The 19,446-nt window shown below is 42.6% G+C and overlaps 1 protein-coding gene and 1 long non-coding RNA gene across 3 annotated transcripts in view; both read right to left on the minus strand.

Annotated features, from left to right (window-relative positions):
- The window catches only part of LOC118936621 (annexin A5-like), a 31,228-nt gene extending 13,189 nt beyond the window's left edge, over positions 1-18,039 (minus strand). Inside the window, exons 1-8 of one of the 2 annotated variants that reach the window (XM_036971974.1) lie at positions 17,756-18,039; positions 17,366-17,417; positions 9,798-9,882; positions 9,613-9,707; positions 7,166-7,279; positions 6,991-7,081; positions 6,798-6,877; positions 5,132-5,182 (exon numbers count right to left, since the gene is read on the minus strand). In XM_036971974.1, coding sequence (XP_036827869.1) covers positions 5,132-5,182; positions 6,798-6,877; positions 6,991-7,081; positions 7,166-7,279; positions 9,613-9,707; positions 9,798-9,882; positions 17,366-17,368 — 519 coding nt within the window. In that variant the 5' untranslated portion in view covers positions 17,369-17,417; positions 17,756-18,039. The other variant, XM_036971975.1, reaches the window with a different exon arrangement.
- LOC118947000 lies at positions 1,488-5,107 on the minus strand. Its single transcript, XR_005041633.1, has 7 exons — positions 4,468-5,107; positions 4,052-4,266; positions 3,624-4,013; positions 2,904-3,471; positions 2,753-2,815; positions 2,442-2,629; positions 1,488-1,990 (listed from the first exon to the last, which is right to left on the minus strand). It is a non-coding gene; the product is annotated as an uncharacterized LOC118947000 (long non-coding RNA).
- Positions 18,040-19,446: the final 1,407 nt, after the last annotated feature.

The following is a 19,446-nucleotide window of genomic DNA, read 5'->3' on the forward strand; positions in this document are numbered from 1 at the left end:
TAACCTAAAACACAAGGACAAATCTACACTGGAGATGCTTACCAAGAAGACAGTGAATGTTCCGGAGTGGTCTAGTTAGAGTTTCAATCCAAAGTAAGTCTATGGCAAGACTTGAAAATGATTGTCTAGCAATAATCAACAACCAACTTGTCAGTGCTTGAATAATTTTTTAAAAGAATAAAATGGGCAAATATTGTACAATCCCTTACTCAGGTGTGAGTTGTACCCAGAAATATTAACAGCTGTATTTGCTGCCAAAGGTGTTTCTAACAGGTGGGGCTGAATAATTATCTCAGGGGGCTGAATAATTATCTAATCAAGATATACAGTGCCTTCGGAAAGTATTCAGACCCCTTGACTTTTACACATTTTGTTACTTTACAGCCTTATTCTAAAATATATTACATTTTTTTAAATCAGCAATCTAGACACAATACCCCATAATGACATCACAATACCCCATAATGACATCACAATACCCCATAATGACATCACAATACCCCGTAATGACATCACAATACCCCATAATGACATCACAATACCCCGTAATGACAAAGCGAAAAAACAGTTTAGAAATGTTTATTACAAATAAAAAACAGAAATACATTATTTACATAAGTATTCAGACCCTTTGCTATGAGACTCGAAATTGAACTCAGGTGCATCCTGTTTCCATTGATCATCCTTGATGTTTCTACAACTTGGAGTCCACCTGTGGTAAATTCAATTGATTGAATTGTCTATATAAGGTCCCACAGTTGACAGTGCATGTCAGAGCAAAAACCAAGCAATGAGGTCGAAGGAATCGGAGACAGGATTGTGTCGAGGCACAGATCTGGGGAAGGGTACCAAAACATTCCTGCAGCATGGAAGGTCCCCAAGAACACAGTGGCCTCCATCATTTTTAAATGGAAGAAGTTTGGAACCACAAAGACTCTTCCTAGTGCTGGCCACCCGGCCAAACTGAGCTATCAGGGGAGAAGGGCCTTGGTCAGGGAGGTGACCAAGCACATGATGGTCACTCTGACAGAGCTCCAGAGTTCCTCTGTGGAGATGAGAGAACCTTCCAGAAGGACAAGCATCTCTACAGGTCTTCGTGGTAGAGTGGCCAGACAGAAGCCACTCCCAGTAAAAGGCATGACAGCCCACTTGGAGTTTGCCAAAAGGCACGTAAAGGACTCTCAGACCATGAGAAACAAGATTCTCTGGTCTGATGAAACCAAGATTGATCTCCTCGGCCTGAATGCCAAGCGTCACATCTGGAGGAAACCTGGCACCATCCCTACGGTGAAGCATGGTGGTGGCAGCATCATGCTGTGGGGATGTTATCAGCGGCAGGGAGACTAGTCAGGATTGAGGCAAAGAATAACGGAGCAAAGTACAGAGAGCTCCTTGATGAAAACCTGCTCCAGAGCCCTCAGGACCTCAGACTGGGGTGAAGGTTCACCTTCCAACAGGACAACGACCCTAAGCACACAGCCAAGACAACGCAGGAGTGGCTTCGAGACAAGTCTCTGAATGTCCTTGAGTGGCCCAGCCAGAGCCCGGACTTGAACCCGATGGAACATCTCTGGAAAGACCTGAAAATAGCTTCGAAAATATGGAATGCTTTTTCTAAGGCCTACTTTTCCATTAGACTGTTGTATTGAACTGGTAAGAAACCTGTTTTATTGAACTGTCCTACTGAACTGGTAAGAAACCTGTTGTATTGAACTGGTAAGACACCTGTTTTATTGAACTGTCCTACTGAACTGGTAAGAAACCTGTTGTATTGAACTGGTAAGAAACCTGTTTTATTGAACTGTCCTACTGAACTGGTATGAAACCTGTTGTATTGAACTGTCCTACTGAACTGGTATGAAACCTGTTGTATTGAACTGTCCTACTGAACTGGTAAGAAACCTGTTGTATTGAACTGGTAAGAAACCTGTTGTATTGAACTGTCCTACTGAACTGGTAAGAAACCTGTTGTATTGAACTGGTAAGAAACCTGTTGTATTGAACTGTCCTACTGAACTGGTAAGAAACCTGTTCTATTGAACTGTCCTACTGAACTGGTAAGAAACCTGTCCTACTGAACTGGTAAGAAACCTGTTGTATTGAACTGTCCTACTGAACTGGTAAGAAACCTGTTGTATTGAACTGTCCTACTGAACTGGTAAGAAACCTGTTGTATTGAACTGTCCTACTGAACTGGTATGAAACCTGTTGTATTGAACTGGTATGAAACTGTCCTACTGAACTGGTAAGAAACCTGTTGTATTGAACTGGTATGAAACCTGTTGTATTGAACTGTCCTACTGTACTGGTATGAAACCTGTTGTATTGAACTGTCCTACTGAACTGGTATGAAACTGGTAAGAAGCCTGTTGTATTGAACTGGTAAGAAGCCTGTTGCATTGAACTGGTATGAAACCTGTTGTATTGAACTGGTATGAAACCTGTTGTATTGAACTGGTATGAAACCTGTTGTATTGAACTGGTATGAAACCTGTTGTATTGAACTGGTATGAAACCTGTTGTATTGAACTGGTATGAAACCTGTTGTATTGAACTGGTATGAAACCTGTTGTATTGAACTGGTATGAAACCTGTTGTATTGAACTGGTATGAAACCTGTTGTATTGAACTGGTATGAAACCTGTTGTATTGAACTGGTATGAAACTGGTATGAAACCTGTTGTATTGAACTGGTATGAAACCTGTTGTATTGAACTGGTATGAAACCTGTCCTACTGAACTGGTAAGAAACCTGTCCTACTGAACTGGTAAGAAACCTGTTGTATTGAACTGTCCTACTGAACTGGTATGAAACCTGTTGTATTGAACTGTCCTACTGAACTGGTAAGAAACCTGTTGTATTGAACTGGTATGAAACCTGGTGTATTGAACTGGTAAGAAACCTGTTGTATTGAACTGGTAAGAAACCTGTTGTATTGAACTGTCCTACTGAACTGGTAAGAAACCTGTTGTATTGAACTGTCCTAATGAACTGGTAAGAAACCTGTTGTATTGAACTGTCCTACTGAACTGGTATGAAACCTGTAGTATTTAACTGGTATGAAACCTGTTGTATTGAACTGTCCTACTGAACTGGTATGAAACCTGTTGTATTGAACTGTCCTACTGAACTGGTAAGAAACCTGTTGTATTGAACTGTCCTACTGAACTGGTAAGAAACCTGTCCTACTGAACTGGTATGAAACCTGTTGTATTGAACTGGTATGAAACCTGTTGTATTGAACTGTCCTACTGAACTGGTAAGAAACCTGTTGTATTGAACTGTCCTACTGAACTGGTAAGAAACCTGTTCTATTGAACTGTCCTACTGAACTGGTAAGAAACCTGTTGTATTGAACTGGTATGAAACCTGTTGTATTGAACTGTCCTACTGAACTGGTAAGAAACCTGTTGTATTGAACTGTCCTACTGAACTGGTAAGAAACCTGTTGTATTGAACTGGTATGAAACCTGTTGTATTGAACTGTCCTACTGAACTGGTATGAAACCTGTTGTATTGAACTGTCCTACTGAACTGGTATGAAACCTGTTGTATTGAACTGTCCTACTGAACTGGTAAGAAACCTGTTGTATTGAACTGTCCTACTGAACTGGTATGAAACCTGTTGTATTGAACTGGTATGAAACCTGTTGTATTGAACTGGTAAGAAACCTGTTGTATTGAACTGGTAAGAAACCTGTTGTATTGAACTGTCCTACTGAACTGGTATGAAACCTGTTGTATTGAACTGGTAAGAAACCTGTTGTATTGAACTGTCCTACTGAACTGGTAAGAAACCTGTTGTATTGAACTGGTATGAAACCTGATGTATTGAACTGTCCTACTGAACTGGTAAGAAACCTGTTCTATTGAACTGGTATGAAACCTGATGTATTGAACTGTCCTACTGAACTGGTAAGAAACCTGTTCTATTGAACTGGTAAGAAACCTGTTGTATTGAACTGTCCTACTGAACTGGTATGAAACCTGTTGTATTGAACTGGTAAGAAACCTGTTGTATTGAACTGTCCTACTGAACTTGTTTGAAACCTGTTGTATTGAACTGGTATGAAACCTGTTGTATTGAACTGTCCTACTGAACTGGTAAGAAACCTGTTGTATTGAACTGTCCTACTGAACTGGTAAGAAACCTGTTGTATTGAACTGTCCTACTGAACTGGTAAGAAACCTGTTGTATTGAACTGTCCTACTGAACTGGTATGAAACCTGTTGTATTGAACTGTCCTACTGAACTGGTATGAAACCTGTTGTATTGAACTGTCCTACTGAACTGGTATGAAACCTGTTGTATTGAACTGGTATGAAACCTGTTGTATTGAACTGGTAAGAAACCTGTTGTATTGAACTGGTAAGAAACCTGTTGTATTGAACTGGTAAGAAACCTGTTGTATTGAACTGTCCTACTGAACTGGTATGAAACCTGTTGTATTGAACTGGTATGAAACCTGTTGTATTGAACTGGTAAGAAACCTGTTGTATTGAACTGGTAAGAAACCTGTTGTATTTAACTGTCCTACTGAACTGGTAAGAAACCTGTTGTACTGAACTGGTATGAAACCTGTTGTATTGAACTGGTAAGAAACCTGTTGTATTGAACTGGTATGAAACCTGTTGTATTGAACTGGTATGAAACCTGTTGTATTGAACTGGTATGAAACCTGTTGTATTGAACTGGTATGAAACCTGTTGTATTGAACTGGTATGAAACCTGTTGTATTGAACTGTCCTACTGAACTGGTATGACACCTGTTGTATTGAACTGGTAAGAAACCTGTTGTACTGAACTGTCCTACTGAACTGGTGTGAAACCTATCAACATACCTTCTGTCTCAGTATGACCACTAGATGGCAGCATTCAACACTGGGTATCACTATCAACACATCTTGTGTCTCTCTCACACACCAACACACACACACACTTACACAAGGGGTGGCTGTGTGGGGAGTGTTATTCTACACACACATAACCGTCACACACAGACACTTTGTCACACACCCCTGAGCAGAACACAAGTCAAAGAAGTCATTGTGACTGAGAAGTAAATCTGATTACTATCACATATTTCAGAGATACACGTGATTCTCTCTCTCACACACACACTCTCTTACCTGTGCGTCAGCCTCTATGTTCCCCTCCTGTACCCCCTGCTGTCTGCTGGCCTGAGAGGAGAGAGAGCACATCTGTCAGATCTATGTCCCACACATCTATATCCCACATGTCAGATCTATGTCCTACACATCTACAGTACCAGGCAAAAGTTTGGACACACCTACTCATTCAAAGTGTTAAACAAATCAAAATATATTTAATATTTGAGATTCTTCAAAGTAGCCACCCTTCGCTTCGACAGCTTTGCACACTCTTGACATTCTCTCAACCAGCTTCATGGGGTAGTCACCTGGAATGCATTTTAATTAACAGGTGTGCCTTCTTAAAAGTTAATTTGTGGTATTTCTTTCCTTCTTAATGCATTTCAGTCAATCAGTTGTGTTTTGACAAGGTAGGGGTGGTTTACAGAAGATAGCTCTATTTGGTAAAAGTCCATATTATGGCAAGAACAGCTCAAATAAGCAAAGAGAAACGAGAGTCCATCATTACTTTAAGACATGAAGGTCAGTCAATCGGGAAAATTTCAAGAACTTCAAAAGTTTCAAGCGCTATGATGGAACTGGCTCTCATGAGGACCACCACAGGAAATGAAGACCCAGAGTTACCTCTGCTGCAGAGGATAAGATCATTAGAGTTACCAGCCTCAGATTGCAGCCCAAATAAATGCTTCAGAGTTCAAGTAACAGACACATCTCAACATCAACTGTTCAGAGGAGACTGTGTGAATCAGACCTTCATGGTCGAATTGCAGCAAAGAAACCACTACTAAAGGACACCAATAAGAAGAAGAGACTTGCTTGGGCCAAGAAACACAAGCAGTGAACATTAGACCGGTGGAAATCTGTCCTTTGGTCTGAGGAGTTCAAATTTGAGATTTTTGGATCCAAGCGCTTTGTGAGAGGCAGAGTAGGTGAACGGATTATCTCTGTGGTTCCCACCGTGAAGCATGGAGGAGGAGGTGTGATGGTGTGGGGTTCCCACCGTGAAGCATGGAGGAGGAGGTGTGATGGTGCTTTGCTGGTGACACTGTCTGTGATTTATTTAGAATTCAAGGGACTCTTAACAAGCATGGCTACTGAAGCATTCTGCAGCAATACGCCGTCCAATCTGGTTTGCGCTTAGTGGGATTATTATTTGTTTTTCAACAGGACAATGACCCAACACACCTCCAGGCTGTGTAAGGTCTATATTACCAGGAAGGAGAGTGATGGAGTGCTCCATCAGATGACCTGGCCTCCACAATCACCCAACCTCAACTAAATTGAGATGGTTTGGGATGAATTGGACCGCAGAGTGAAGGAAAAGCAGCCAACAAGTGCTCAGCATATGTGGGAACTCCTTCAAGACTGTTAGAAAAGCATTCCAGGTGAAGCTGGTTGAGAGAATACCAGGAGTGTGCAAAGCTGTCATCAAAGCAAAGGGTGACTACTTTGAAAAATCACAAATGTATTTATTTGTTTAGTTTTTAGTTACTACATGATTCCATACGTGTTATTTCATAGTTCTGATGTCTTCACTATTATTCTACAATGTAGAAAATAGTAAAAAATAAATAAATTAAAACCCTGGAATGAGTAGGTGTCCAAACTTTTGACTGGCACCAGATCTCTGTCCCACGCATCTATATATACCAGATCTATGTTCCCCTGACCTCTGACCCCTCACCTGTAGCAGGATGACCAGCAGTCTCCTGAAGTGACCTGACGTGTCTCCTGTTACATCCTCCTCTAGGTCTGCATCAAACTCTGGAACACGAACACACACACACACACAGACACCATCAGTGAGTCAGTGTGTGTGTGTGTGTGTGTGTGTGTGTGTTACCCTGGCGGTAGGCAGCAGTGTGTCTGTGTGTTACCCTGACGATAGGCAGCAGTGATGTCCTTAATCTGCTGGGCCGTTCTAGAAGACAGGATCTCAATCAGCACCTTCTCATCGGTCCCCGCCCCCTACACCGTGACATCAACACACAGTCACTATGACATCACACCGTCACTCACAGGATATGACATCACTAGTCCTGGGTCAAATACCTTGATGGCGTTCCGTAGTGATGTCACATCATAGAGGATGGGCGGAGTCATTAGAGCCACTACCAGAGTCTCAAACGTTCCCCCCAGTTCACCCTGCAGATCACCTACCAGGTCCTGGAGAGAGGAGGGAGGGAGGGAGGGAGAGAGAGAGAGAGGGGGGTGAGGAGAGAGAGAGAAGGACGAGGAGAGAGAGATAGAGAGAAGAGGGGAGGGGAGGAGGAGAGAGGAGGAGAGAGAGAGAAAGATGGAGGGAGGGTTGTGTTATGGTTGTGTTGTGGTTGTAGATTACATTAGATGAGTTTAATAGTCACATGCACACGGTCACAGATGTCATTACAGGGTACAGTGACATTCTAATGGTCTAAGCTCCTACAGGTCAAAAACAGACAAGGGAATGAGACAATAACAATAACAATAATAACAATAGTAGTCATATTAAAAATAATAATAACAATAGTAATAATATTAATAATAATAATAACAATAGTAATAATATTAATAATAATAGTAATAATAACAATAATAACAATAATAATAATAATAACAATAATAATAATAATAACAATAATAATAATAACAATAATAATATTAATATTAATAATAATAACAATAATACATATTTACAACTGTAGCTTCAAAGCCTCTCATTGGCCAATACATACCTTGACTAGATTAGCCTAGAGAAGCTAGAGAAGCTAGCCAGCTTTAGCTAATTGAGGCCACATGCTGTGCTTTCTCCCGAAAACCCATTCAGATACAACAGTCTACCTGTTGGTTGCTCGTTGTAGCCTACAACCCCATTCAGATACAACAGTCTACCTGTTGGTTGCTCGTTGTAGCCTACAACCCAATTCAGATACAACAGTCTACCTGTTGGTTGCTCGTTGTAGCCTACAACCCCATTCAGATACAACAGTCTACCTGTTGGTTTCTCATTGTAGCCTACAACCCCATTCAGATACAACAGTCTACCTGTTGGTTGCTCATTGTAGTCTACAACCCCATTCAGATACAACAGTCTACCTGTTGGTTGCTCATTGTAGCCTACAACCCCATTCAGATTAAACAGCCTACAATGTAGATAAAAACTACATTGAAAACTGTTGTTGTTTTATTAAATGAATCATTTGAAATGCAACCCTATATCCTTGTAACAATGTCACATGGATATTCATTTAATTTACAAAAAATGCCTTGTTAAGATAGTATTATAAACCCCCCCAGAGAGACTATCGTCCGTTCAGATAGTATTATAAACCCCCCCAAAGAGACTATCGTCCGTTCAGATAGTATTATAAACCCCCCCAAAGAGACTATCATCCGTTCAGATAGTATTATAAACCCCCCCAAAGAGACTATCGTCCGTTCAGATAGTATTATAAACCCCCCCAAAGAGACTATCGTCCGTTCAGATAGTATTATAAACCCCCCCAAAGAGACTATCGTCCGTTCAGATAGTATTATAAACCCCCCCAAAGAGACTATCGTCCGTTCAGATAGTATTATAAACCCCCCCAAAGAGACTATCGTCCGTTCAGATAGTATTATAAACCCCCCCAAAGAGACTATCGTCCGTTCAGATATTGGACTAACCATCCCTAGTTGGGTTGTGGTTGTATTGTGTTGTGGTTGTGGTTGTGGTTGTATTGTGGTTGTATTGTGGTTGTGGTTGTATTGTGGTTGTGGTTGTATTGTGGTTGTGGTTGTGTTGTGGTTGTATTGTGGTTGTATTGTGGTTGTGGTTGTATTGTGGTTGTATTGTGGTTGTATTGTGGTTGTGGTTGTATTGTGGTTGTGGTTGTATTGTATTGTGGTTGTGGTTGTATGATGGTTGTGGTTGTGTTGTGGTTGTATTGTGGTTGTATGATGGTTGTGGTTGTATTGTGGTTGTATTGTGGTTGTATGATGGTTGTGGTTGTATTGTGGTTGTATTGTGGTTGTATTGTGGTTGTATTGTGGTTGTATTGTGGCTGTGGTTGTATTGTGGTTGTGGTTGTATTGTGGTTGTGGTTGTATTGTGGTTGTGGTTGTATTGTGGTTGTGGTTGTGGTTGTATTGTGGTTGTATTGTGGTTGTATTGTATTGTGGTTGTGGTTGTATTGTGGTTGTATTATGGTTGTATTGTGGTTGTGTTTGTATTGTGGTTGTGGTTGTATTGTGGTTATATTGTAGTTGTGGTTATATTGTAGTTGTGGTTGTATTGTGGTTGTGGTTGTATTGTGGTTGTATTGTGGTTGTGGTTGTATTGTGGTTGTATTGTGGTTGTGTTTGTATTGTGGTTGTGGTTGTATTGTGGTTATATTGTAGTTGTGGTTATATTGTAGTTGTGGTTGTATTGTGGTTGTGGTTGTATTGTGGTTGTATTGTGGTTGTATTGTGGTTGTATTGTGGTTGTATTGTGGTTGTATTGTGGTTGTATTGTGGTTGTATTGTGGTTGTGTTCTGACCTTGCCATGCAGGGTCTTGTATGCAGCTTTGATCTGCTGTCTCTGGCTGTTGCTACGAGACGTCAACAACTTCATGATGGAATCCTCATCGGTTCCTATAGCAACAACAAACACCATAGTCAAATCTTTGGTGCCATGGTTACTCCCTCACTTTGCATCACATTCAGACCACACACACCACTGACCCAGTCCCTTCATGGCCTTGTAGAGGGTCTCTGCATCTTGGTTGGCGTTGAAGTTTCCACTGGCTCTCACACTGCCTCGACCAGCCTATCAGAGAACAGACACATAGGAGGACTGTGGGTAATGTAGTTCAGGGTAGACCAGAGGAGGACTGTGGGTAATGTAGTTCAGGGTAGACCAGAGGAGGACTGTGGGTAATGTAGTTCAGGGTAGACCAGAGGAGGGCTGTGGGTAATGTAGTTCAGGGTAGACCAGAGAGGACTGTGGGTAATGTAGATCAGGGTAGACCAGAGAGGACTGTGGGTAATGTAGATCAGGGTAGACCAGAGAGGACTGTGGGTAATGTAGATCAGGGTAGACCAGAGAGGACTGTGGGTAATGTAGATCAGGGTAGACCAGAGAGGACTGTGGGTAATGTAGATCAGGATAGACCAGAGGAGGACTGTGGGTAATGTAGTTCAGGGTAGACCAGAGAGGACTGTGGGTAATGTAGATCAGGGTAGACCAGAGAGGACTGTGGGTAATGTATACTGAACAAAAATATAAAGACGCAGTTCATTTAAAGAAATCAGTCAATTGAAATAAATTAATTAAGTCCTAATCTATGGATTTCACATGACTGGGAATACAGATATACAATACACACACACACGACTGGCTCCTCCCCTCATGACTGGGAATACTTACATACATTATATAGATATATATATATTATATTATATATATATATAATTTATGTATATACACACACACATACACACACAACGTAGTGCAGTTTAAGGTCAGTGTTGTTAGCTGACGCTGGTGGTTTTGGGAACATTGTTGTTTAGGGAGGGGAACCACGGAATGTTTCTGGAATGAGGCGAACACAACAGAGTCCAGGATTCTGTCTGTCCATCTGTCTGTCAGAGCCCAAAAACATCCTCCACACACAGCAACTGATTGGATTGTAATGGAGAGGCTAGTGAGACCAACAGGAGAGGTGCAGAGCAGACAGACAGGAAGGAACCAAAACAACATCCTCCACACACAGCAGCTGATTGGATTGTCATGGAGAGGCTAGTGAGACCAACAGGAGAGGTGCAGAGCAGACAGACAGGAAGGAACCAAAACAACATCCTCCACACACAGCAGCTGATTGGATTGTCATGGAGAGGCTAGTGAGACCAACAGGAGAGGTGCAGAGCAGACAGACAGGAAGGAACCAAAACAACATCCTCCACACACAGCAGCTGATTGGATTGTCATGGAGAGGCTAGTGAGACCAACAGGAGAGGTGCAGAGCAGACAGACAGGAAGGAACCAAAACAACATCCTCCACACACAGCAGCTGATTGGATTGTCATGGAGAGGCTAGTGAGACCAACAGGAGAGGTGCAGAGCAGACAGACAGGAAGGAACCAAAACAACAGCCCCAGTTCATATTGTTTATAATCCAGGCCATTCAGAAACTATTCAGACCCCTTGACTTTCTCCCATTTTGTTACGTTTCAGCCTTATTCTAAAACGGATGACATTCAAATCTCCACACAGGACTCCATAATGAAACAACAAAAACAGGTTTTTAGGAATTTGTGCAAATGTAATATAAATAAACAGAAATACCCAGTGGTGTAAAGTACTGAAGTCATTTGAGTATCTTTACTATTTATATTTGACAACTTTTACTTTCCTACATCCCTAAAGAAAATAATATACTTTTTACTCCTTCCATTGTCCCTGACACCCAAAAGTACTCGTTACATTTTGAATGCTTATCAGGACAGGAACATGGTCTAATTCACTCTCGTCAAGAGAACGTCCCTGGTCATCCCTACTGCTTCTGATCTGGAGGACTCACTAAACAGAGAACATCCCTGGTCATCCCTACTGCTTCTGATCTGGAGGACTCACTAAACAGAGAACGTCCCTGGTCATCCCTACTGCTTCTGATCTGGAGGACTCACTAAACAGAGAACGTCCCTGGTCATCCCTACTGCCTCTGATCTGGAGGACTCACTAAACAGAGAACGTTTCTGGTCATCTCTACTGCCTCTGATCTGGAGGACTCACTAAACAGAGAACGTTCCTGGTCATCCCTACTGCCTCTACCATTGAACTTGCACAATTGGTGGCTGACTAAATACTTATTTTGCCTGCCCCACTGTATGTATGTATGTATGTATGTATGTATGTACAGTGGGGCAAAAAAGTATTTAGTCAGCCACATATTGTGCAAGTTCTCCCACTTAAAAAGATGAGAGGCCTGTAATTATCATCATAGGTACACTTCAACTATGACAGACAAAATTAGAAAAAAAATCCAGAAAATCACATTGTAGGATTTTTTATGAATTGATTTGCAAATAATGGTGGAAAATAAGTATTTGGTCAATAACAAAAGTTTATCTCAATACTTTGTTATATACCCTTTGTTGGCAATGACAGAGGTCAAACGTTTTCTGTAAGTCTTCAGAAGGTTTTCACACACTGTTGCTGGTATTTTGGCCCATTCCTCCATGCAGATCTCCTCTAGAGCAGTGATGTTTTGGGGCTGTTGCTGGGCAACACGGACTTTCAACTCCCTCCAAAGATTTTCTATGGGGTTGAGATCTGGAGACTGGCTAGGCCACTCCAGGACCTTGAAATGCTTCTTACGAAGCCACTCCTTCGTTGCCCGGGCGGTGTGTTTGGGGTCATTGTCATGCTGAAAGACCCAGCCATGTTTCATCTTCAATGCCCTTGCTGATGGAAGGAGGCTTTCACTCAATCTCACGATACATGGCCCCATTCATTCTTTCCTTTACACGGATCAGTCGTCCTGGTCCCTTTGCAGAAAAACAGCCCTAAAGCATGATGTTTCCACCCCCATGCTTCACAGTAGGTATGGTGTTCTTTGGATGCAACTCAGCATTCTTTGTCCTCCAAACACGACGAGTTGAGTTTTTACCTAAAAGTTATATTTTGGTTTCATCTGACCATATGACATTCTCCCAATCATCTTCTGGATCATCCAAATGCTCTCTAGCAAACTTCAGACGGGCCTGGACATGTACTGGCTTAAGCAGGGGGACACGTCTGGCACTGCAGGATTTGAGTCCCTGGCGGCGTAGTGTGTTACTGATGGTAGGCTTTGTTACTTTGGTCCCAGCTCTCTGCAGGTCATTCACTAGGTCCCCCCGTGTGGTTCTGGGATTTTTGCTCACCGTTCTTGTGATCATCTTGACCCCACGGGGTGAGATCTTGCGTGGAGCCCCAGATCGAGGGAGATTATCAGTGGTCTTGTATGTCTTCCATTTCCTAATAATTGCTCCCACAGTTGATTTCTTCAAACCAAGCTGCTTACCTATTGCAGATTCAGTCTTCCCAGCCTGGTGCAGGTCTACAATTTTGTTTCTGGTGTCCTTTGACAGCTCTTTGGTCTTGGCCATAGTGGAGTTTGGAGTGTGACTGTTTGAGGTTGTGGAGAGGTGTCTTTTATACTGATAACAAGTTCAAACAGGTGCCATTAATACAGGTAACGAGTGGAGGACAGAGGAGACTCTTAAAGAAGAAGTTACAGGTCTGTGAGAGCCAGAAATCTTGCATGTTAGTAGGTGACCAAACACTTATTTTCCACCATAATTTGCAAATAAATTCATAAAAAAATCCTACAATGTGATTTTCTGGATTTTTTTTCTCATTTTGTCTGTCATAGTTGAAGTGTAGGTCTAGAACTTAAGGAATGATTTGTACCAAATACAATGTTCTTAGTTTTAGAGATGTTCAGGACCAGTTTCTTACTGGCCACCCATTCCAAAACAGACTGCAACTCTTTGTTAAGGATTTCAGTGACTTCATTAGCTGTGGTTGCTGATGCGTGTATGGTTGAATCATCAGCATACATCGACACACATGCTGTGTTTAATGCCAGTGGCAGGTCATTAGTAAAAATAGAAAAGAGTAGAGGGCCTGGAGAGCTGCCCTGCAGAACGCCACACTTCACGTGGCGTTCCGCATCACCTGCTAAGTGAGGGGGGCCACTACGCCCCTGCTAAGTGAGGGGGGGCCACTACGCCCCTGCTAAGTGAGGGGGGGGGGGCACTACGCTTCTGCTAAGTGAGGAGGGGGGCACTACGCTTCTGCTAAGTGAGGGGGGGGGGCACTACGCTTCTGCTAAGTGAGGGGGGGCCACTACGCCCCTGCTAAGTGAGGGGGGGCCACTACGCCTCTGCTAAGTGAGGGAGGGCCACTACTCCTCTGCTAAGTGGGGGGGGGGGGGGGGGGGGGGGGCAGTCCTCCAGCAGCTCTACACCCCTGAACAGTAAACACACTATCTACTGTTTACTGCTCCACACTGTCCGTTTTGTACTCCATCCTGTGTGTGTACTGAGAGAGAGAGCGAGAGAGCGAGAGAGAGAGAAGGAAGAGAGAGGAGGAAGAGAGAGAGCGAGGAGGAAGAGAGGGAGGAGGAGGCAGAGACCCACCCTGTCTGAAGAAAGGCCCACACACATGACTCATACTGACTTCCCCAAATACAGCCCCTCTGCTCCACACACACAGAGACACTGTGGTTTTCTAGAAATGAAGAGGGTTGGTTTTCATTAAAAGGCTTCCAAATGTCTGTAGCAGCAGAGTTTAACAGCTAAACGGCCAAACAACACATTATATTCCCAGTGTGATGTCACATCCTGATCAGGCCGGGTTTCCCCTTAACATAGAAATACCCATACTAGAATAACACATGGTATAGTTTCATAGTATGTGACATTTATATAATAGTACTCCGAAAGTATCATCTAATGCCCCATGGTGTTGACTCCCGCCATTCGACTCCAGCCATTCGACTCCAGCCATTCCTTAAGTTTTGTAAAGCTCATCACTTTATTTGATTACCAGCTGTTGTCAAACACGTGACTCGGAAAATATTGTGAATTTTACTTAGATCAAACGCTGAAATGAGTCTGCTGTTTAGAGTTAGAGTTCATAGAAGGAAATCAATCAATTGAAATACCATTCCCCCAGATGCTGTGTTAAACTCTACAACAAAACTTTCTCTGTGTTCAACAAGCTTTCTCTGCCCTTAACCTTGTCCTGAACACCTCCAAAACAACGGTCATGTGGTTTGGTAAGAAGAATGCCCCTCTCCCCACAGGGGTGATTACTACCTCTGAGGGTTTAGAGCTGGAGGTAATCACACGGTACACTGTCTAGCCATGGCTTCGTTCAAAGACTCAATCGTGGACCCTCTTACTGACAGTTGTGGCTTCTTGTCCTTTGTACTGTGGTCTCTGCCCGATAATGTTTGTACCATGGTTTGTGCTGCTACCATGTTGATGTCGTGTTGTGCTGCTACCATGTTGTCGTCGTGTTGTGCTGCTACCATGTTGTCGTCGTGTTGTGCTGCTACCATGTTGTCGTCGTGTTCTGCTGCTACCATGTTGTCGTCGTGTTGTGCTGCTATCATGTTGTCGTCGTGTTGTGCTGCTACCATGTTGTTGTCGTGTTGTATTGTCGTCATGTTGTGTTGTTGTGCAGCTACCATGTTGATGTCATGTTGTCCTGCTACCATGTTGTTGTCGTGTTGTGCTGCTACAACGTTGTGTTGTCAGGTGTTGCTGCCTTGCTATGTTATCTCTTTGTGTAGTGTTCTGGTGTCGTGATGTGTTGCTGCCTTGCTAGTTGTCTCTTTGTGTAGTGTTCTGGTGTCTCTCTTGTCGTGATGCGTGTTTTGTCCAATAGTTGTTTTGTTTTTAATCCCAGGCCCCGGTCCCCGCAGGACGCCTTTTGGTAGGCCAACATTGTAAAAAATTATTAGTTCATTAACTGACTTGCCTAGTTAAATAGAGGTTAAATAGGGGAGGCAGGTAGCCTAGTAGTTAGAGGAGGCAGGTAGCCTAGTGGTTAGAGGAGGCAGGTAGCCTAGTGGTTAGAGGAGGCAGGTAGCCTAGTGGTTAGAGGAGGCAGGTAGCCTAGTGGTTAGAGGAGGCAGGTAGCCTAGTGGTTAGAGGAGGCAGGTAGCCTAGTGGTTAGAGGAGGCAGGTAGCCTAGTGGTTAGAGGAGGCAGGTAGCCTAGTGGTTAGAGGAGGCAGGTAGCCTAGTGGTTAGAGGAGGCAGGTAGCCTAGTGGTTAGAGGAGGCAGGTAGCCTAGTGGTTAGAGGAGGCAGGTAGCCTAGTGGTTAGAGCAGGCAGGTAGCCTAGTGGTTAGAGCATTGGGCCAGTAACTGAAAGGTTGCTAGATCGAGTCCCCGAGTTGACAAGGTACAAATCTGTCGTTCTGCCCCTGAACAAGGCAGTTAACCCACTGTTCCCCTGAACAAGGCAGTTAACCCACTGTTCCCCTGAACAAGGCAGTTAACCCACTGTTCCCCTAAACAAGGCAGCTAACCCACTGTTCCCCTAAACAAGGCAGCTAACCCACTGTTCCCCTAAACAAGGCAGTTAACCCACTGTTCCCCTAAACAAGGCAGTTAACCCACTGTTCCCCTAAACAAGGCAGTTTACCCACTGTTCCCCTAAACAAGGCAGTTTAACCCACTGTTCCCCTGAACGAGGCAGTTTAACCCACTGTTCCCCTGAACGAGGCAGTTTAACCCACTGTTCCCCTGAACGAGGCAGTTTAACCCACTGTTCCCCTGAACGAGGCAGTTTAACCCACTGTTCCCCTGAACGAGGCAGTTTAACCCACTGTTCCCCTGAACGAGGCAGTTTAACCCACTGTTCCCCTGAACAAGGCAGTTTAACCCACTGTTCCCCTGAACAAGGCCGTCATTGAAAATAAGAAACTGATGAAACACGGGACCAACACTTTGCATGCTGGGTTCATACATTTGTATTGATTGTAGCAAGCTAGTATAGAGATTCGGGACAGAGCCAGTATCTTCAGCATCAACACCATTTTTCAGTGTTAGGCAATAAGATTAACAATGTTTTTAAAGCTAAACATGACACATATGTTTTGGGAGAAACTCACCCGGGATGAATGAAACACATATGGGAGTATAGTCTCAAATGATCGCCCTTCCTTCTGCAGTTATACAGTGGAATAACCTATTCTAGATCCCATGTGTTCCATACTGGGTTCTGCAGTTGTACAGTGGAATAACCTATTCTAGATCCCATGTGTTCCATACTGGGTTCTACAGTTATACAGTGGAATACCCTATTCTAGATCCCATGTGTTCCATACTGGGTTCTGCAGTTGTACAGTGGAATAACCTATTCTAGATCCCATGTGTTCCATACTGGGTTCTGCAGTTATACAGTGGAATAACCTATTCTAGATCCCATGTGTTCCATACTGGGTTCTGCAGTTATACAGTGGAATAACCTATTCTAGATCCCATGTGTTCCATACTGGGTTCTGCACTGTGTATTGTTCTGGGATAAGGTGTAATGATTATTTAAAGACAGTTGCCTGGGGCGGTGCCGCGGATGTGGTGTCCATTATAGACAGAGATAGAAAGTTAAACATTAACATAGTAATGGAATCATACAGTTCTCTTTTACCCGACAGCGACATTTCCGTTTATTCATCTGAAGTGGCTTTTAGTGAAGTTAAATTGGACATTATAATACAGCATTATAAAGTTGTCTAGTGAAGTTAACTTACCATTCTGATAGATAGCTGATAGTTGGTTTGATTCGAAGAAAGATCGTTCTGTCTGAAGAGAAACACAGAACAAAAATCACAAACTAACTTACAAGCCAAAAGCTTTAAACGCCTCAAAAACTTTTCCACGTTAAAAGTCGTGGAAAATAGCTACAGATCTGTGTTTCCATTCATAAAACAGACGGAGTTAGAGAATATAAAATATTATCTTCTGCAACAGCCACAGCTCGCCATGATCTGCTAAAATCCTGTTGTATCTCTCCACGTCCGTGTTGATAAATGATCCCAACTACAATCACAGTCCAGGTTAAACACATCACCTGGTTCAGCAGAATAACCTCGTCAACAACTCTTCAACTAACCATCTGATGTCGAGCGGTGGAAACTTACCGGAGGAGGTCTGCACCGGAGCTCGCAGTAAAGAGAGGGCGAGAAAGAGAGAGGAACCGGTAGAAAGAGTGGAAAAACGAGTCCGCTGCGAGTGAACAGAGACACACCCTGTATGACTAAACAGCTCGGGTTCAGCGCCTCGGTAGACCGGGAGATGACGTGTTAAATCCCAAAACTATTTACACGATTTCAACGTCGTAGTGGTGAAGCAAACGGGTTGTGGACTTGCCCGCGGTGTAAAACCATCTCAATCAAAACGGACAAACCGATAAACAACTTAATCAAGCAGCTGCTAGTGATGACAGTGGAGGCTGGTGTGTTCAATCTGTCTCCATAGAAACCGTGCAGGTTTACCTGAACAGGTGACAAGAGGTTGAGAGGAGGAGGAGGGAAAGCGGGGTTTCTTTATTTTTTATATTTTCTACATTGTAGAATAAAAGCAAAGACATCATAACGAAATAACATACATGGAATCATGTAGAAACCAAAACAGTCGCGCAGAGACCGAGATGGCCTTGCGTGCTAGTAGTGAACATTTTACAGAGACATAGACGTTGCGTATCTCACTGCTTTCTTCAATGCGCTGTGCTCTCCTGACGCCAAATAATCAACACTTCTCAGTATTAATTCAATGGATTGTGGTCAGTAAACCCATGGAATATGGTGTCAATAATATCAAAATATATGAACAAGTGCATAATTACAGCGCAATTTTCCATGAAGAAAAAATGTTGGCAAAAGTATTTGTATCATTATTCTGTTGCAATGTTTTTATAACCATAAACCATGTCCAATATTTGATCGGCAATAAAAAAAAAAAAGCCTGTTGACGTTGATCACGTTACTGCCAACTAATGTGATCTAGTCATGCTACCGCACTGTGCAGTTCTTAAACAATCCACAGGGTGGCAGCCTAGACCACAAATTCATGTTTTGCATGCAATAATAATCTAGTTAAATGCAATATAGCAGGATTATGATTTTAGACTGCCCTCCTGTGGATTATGTTGGAACTGCGTCAATTTAAATTTGCAGATAGTATGTACAAACTCAGGCACCAAACACGTTGAAAACTATGATTTTATAATATTTGTGGTAATGAATCACAGATTCCACACAGATTCCATACAGGGACATACTGTATACTGTATATACAGGGACATACTGTATACTGTATATACAGGGACATACTGTATACTGTATGTACAGGGACATACTGTATACTGTATATACAGGGACATACTGTATACTGTATATACAGGGACATACTGTATACTGTATGTACAGGGACATACTGTATACTGTATGTACAGGGACATACTGTATACTGTATATACAGGGACATACTGTATACTGTATATACAGGGACATACTGTATACTGTATGTACAGGGACATACTGTATACTGTATGTACAGGGACATACTGTATACTGTATGTACAGGGACATACTGTATACTGTATATACAGGGACATACTGTATACTGTATATACAGGGACATACTGTATACTGTATATACAGGGACATACTGTATACTGTATATACAGGGACATACTGTATACTGTATATACAGGGACATACTGTATACTGTATATACAGGGACATACTGTATACTGTATATACAGGGACATACTGTATACTGTATATACAGGGACATACTGCATGTATACTGCAGCTAAGAAAGTAGTACT

The sequence above is a fragment of the Oncorhynchus mykiss genome, unplaced genomic scaffold (genome assembly GCF_013265735.2).
Source record: "Oncorhynchus mykiss isolate Arlee unplaced genomic scaffold, USDA_OmykA_1.1 un_scaffold_87, whole genome shotgun sequence".
Lineage (NCBI taxonomy): Eukaryota > Metazoa > Chordata > Actinopteri > Salmoniformes > Salmonidae > Oncorhynchus > Oncorhynchus mykiss.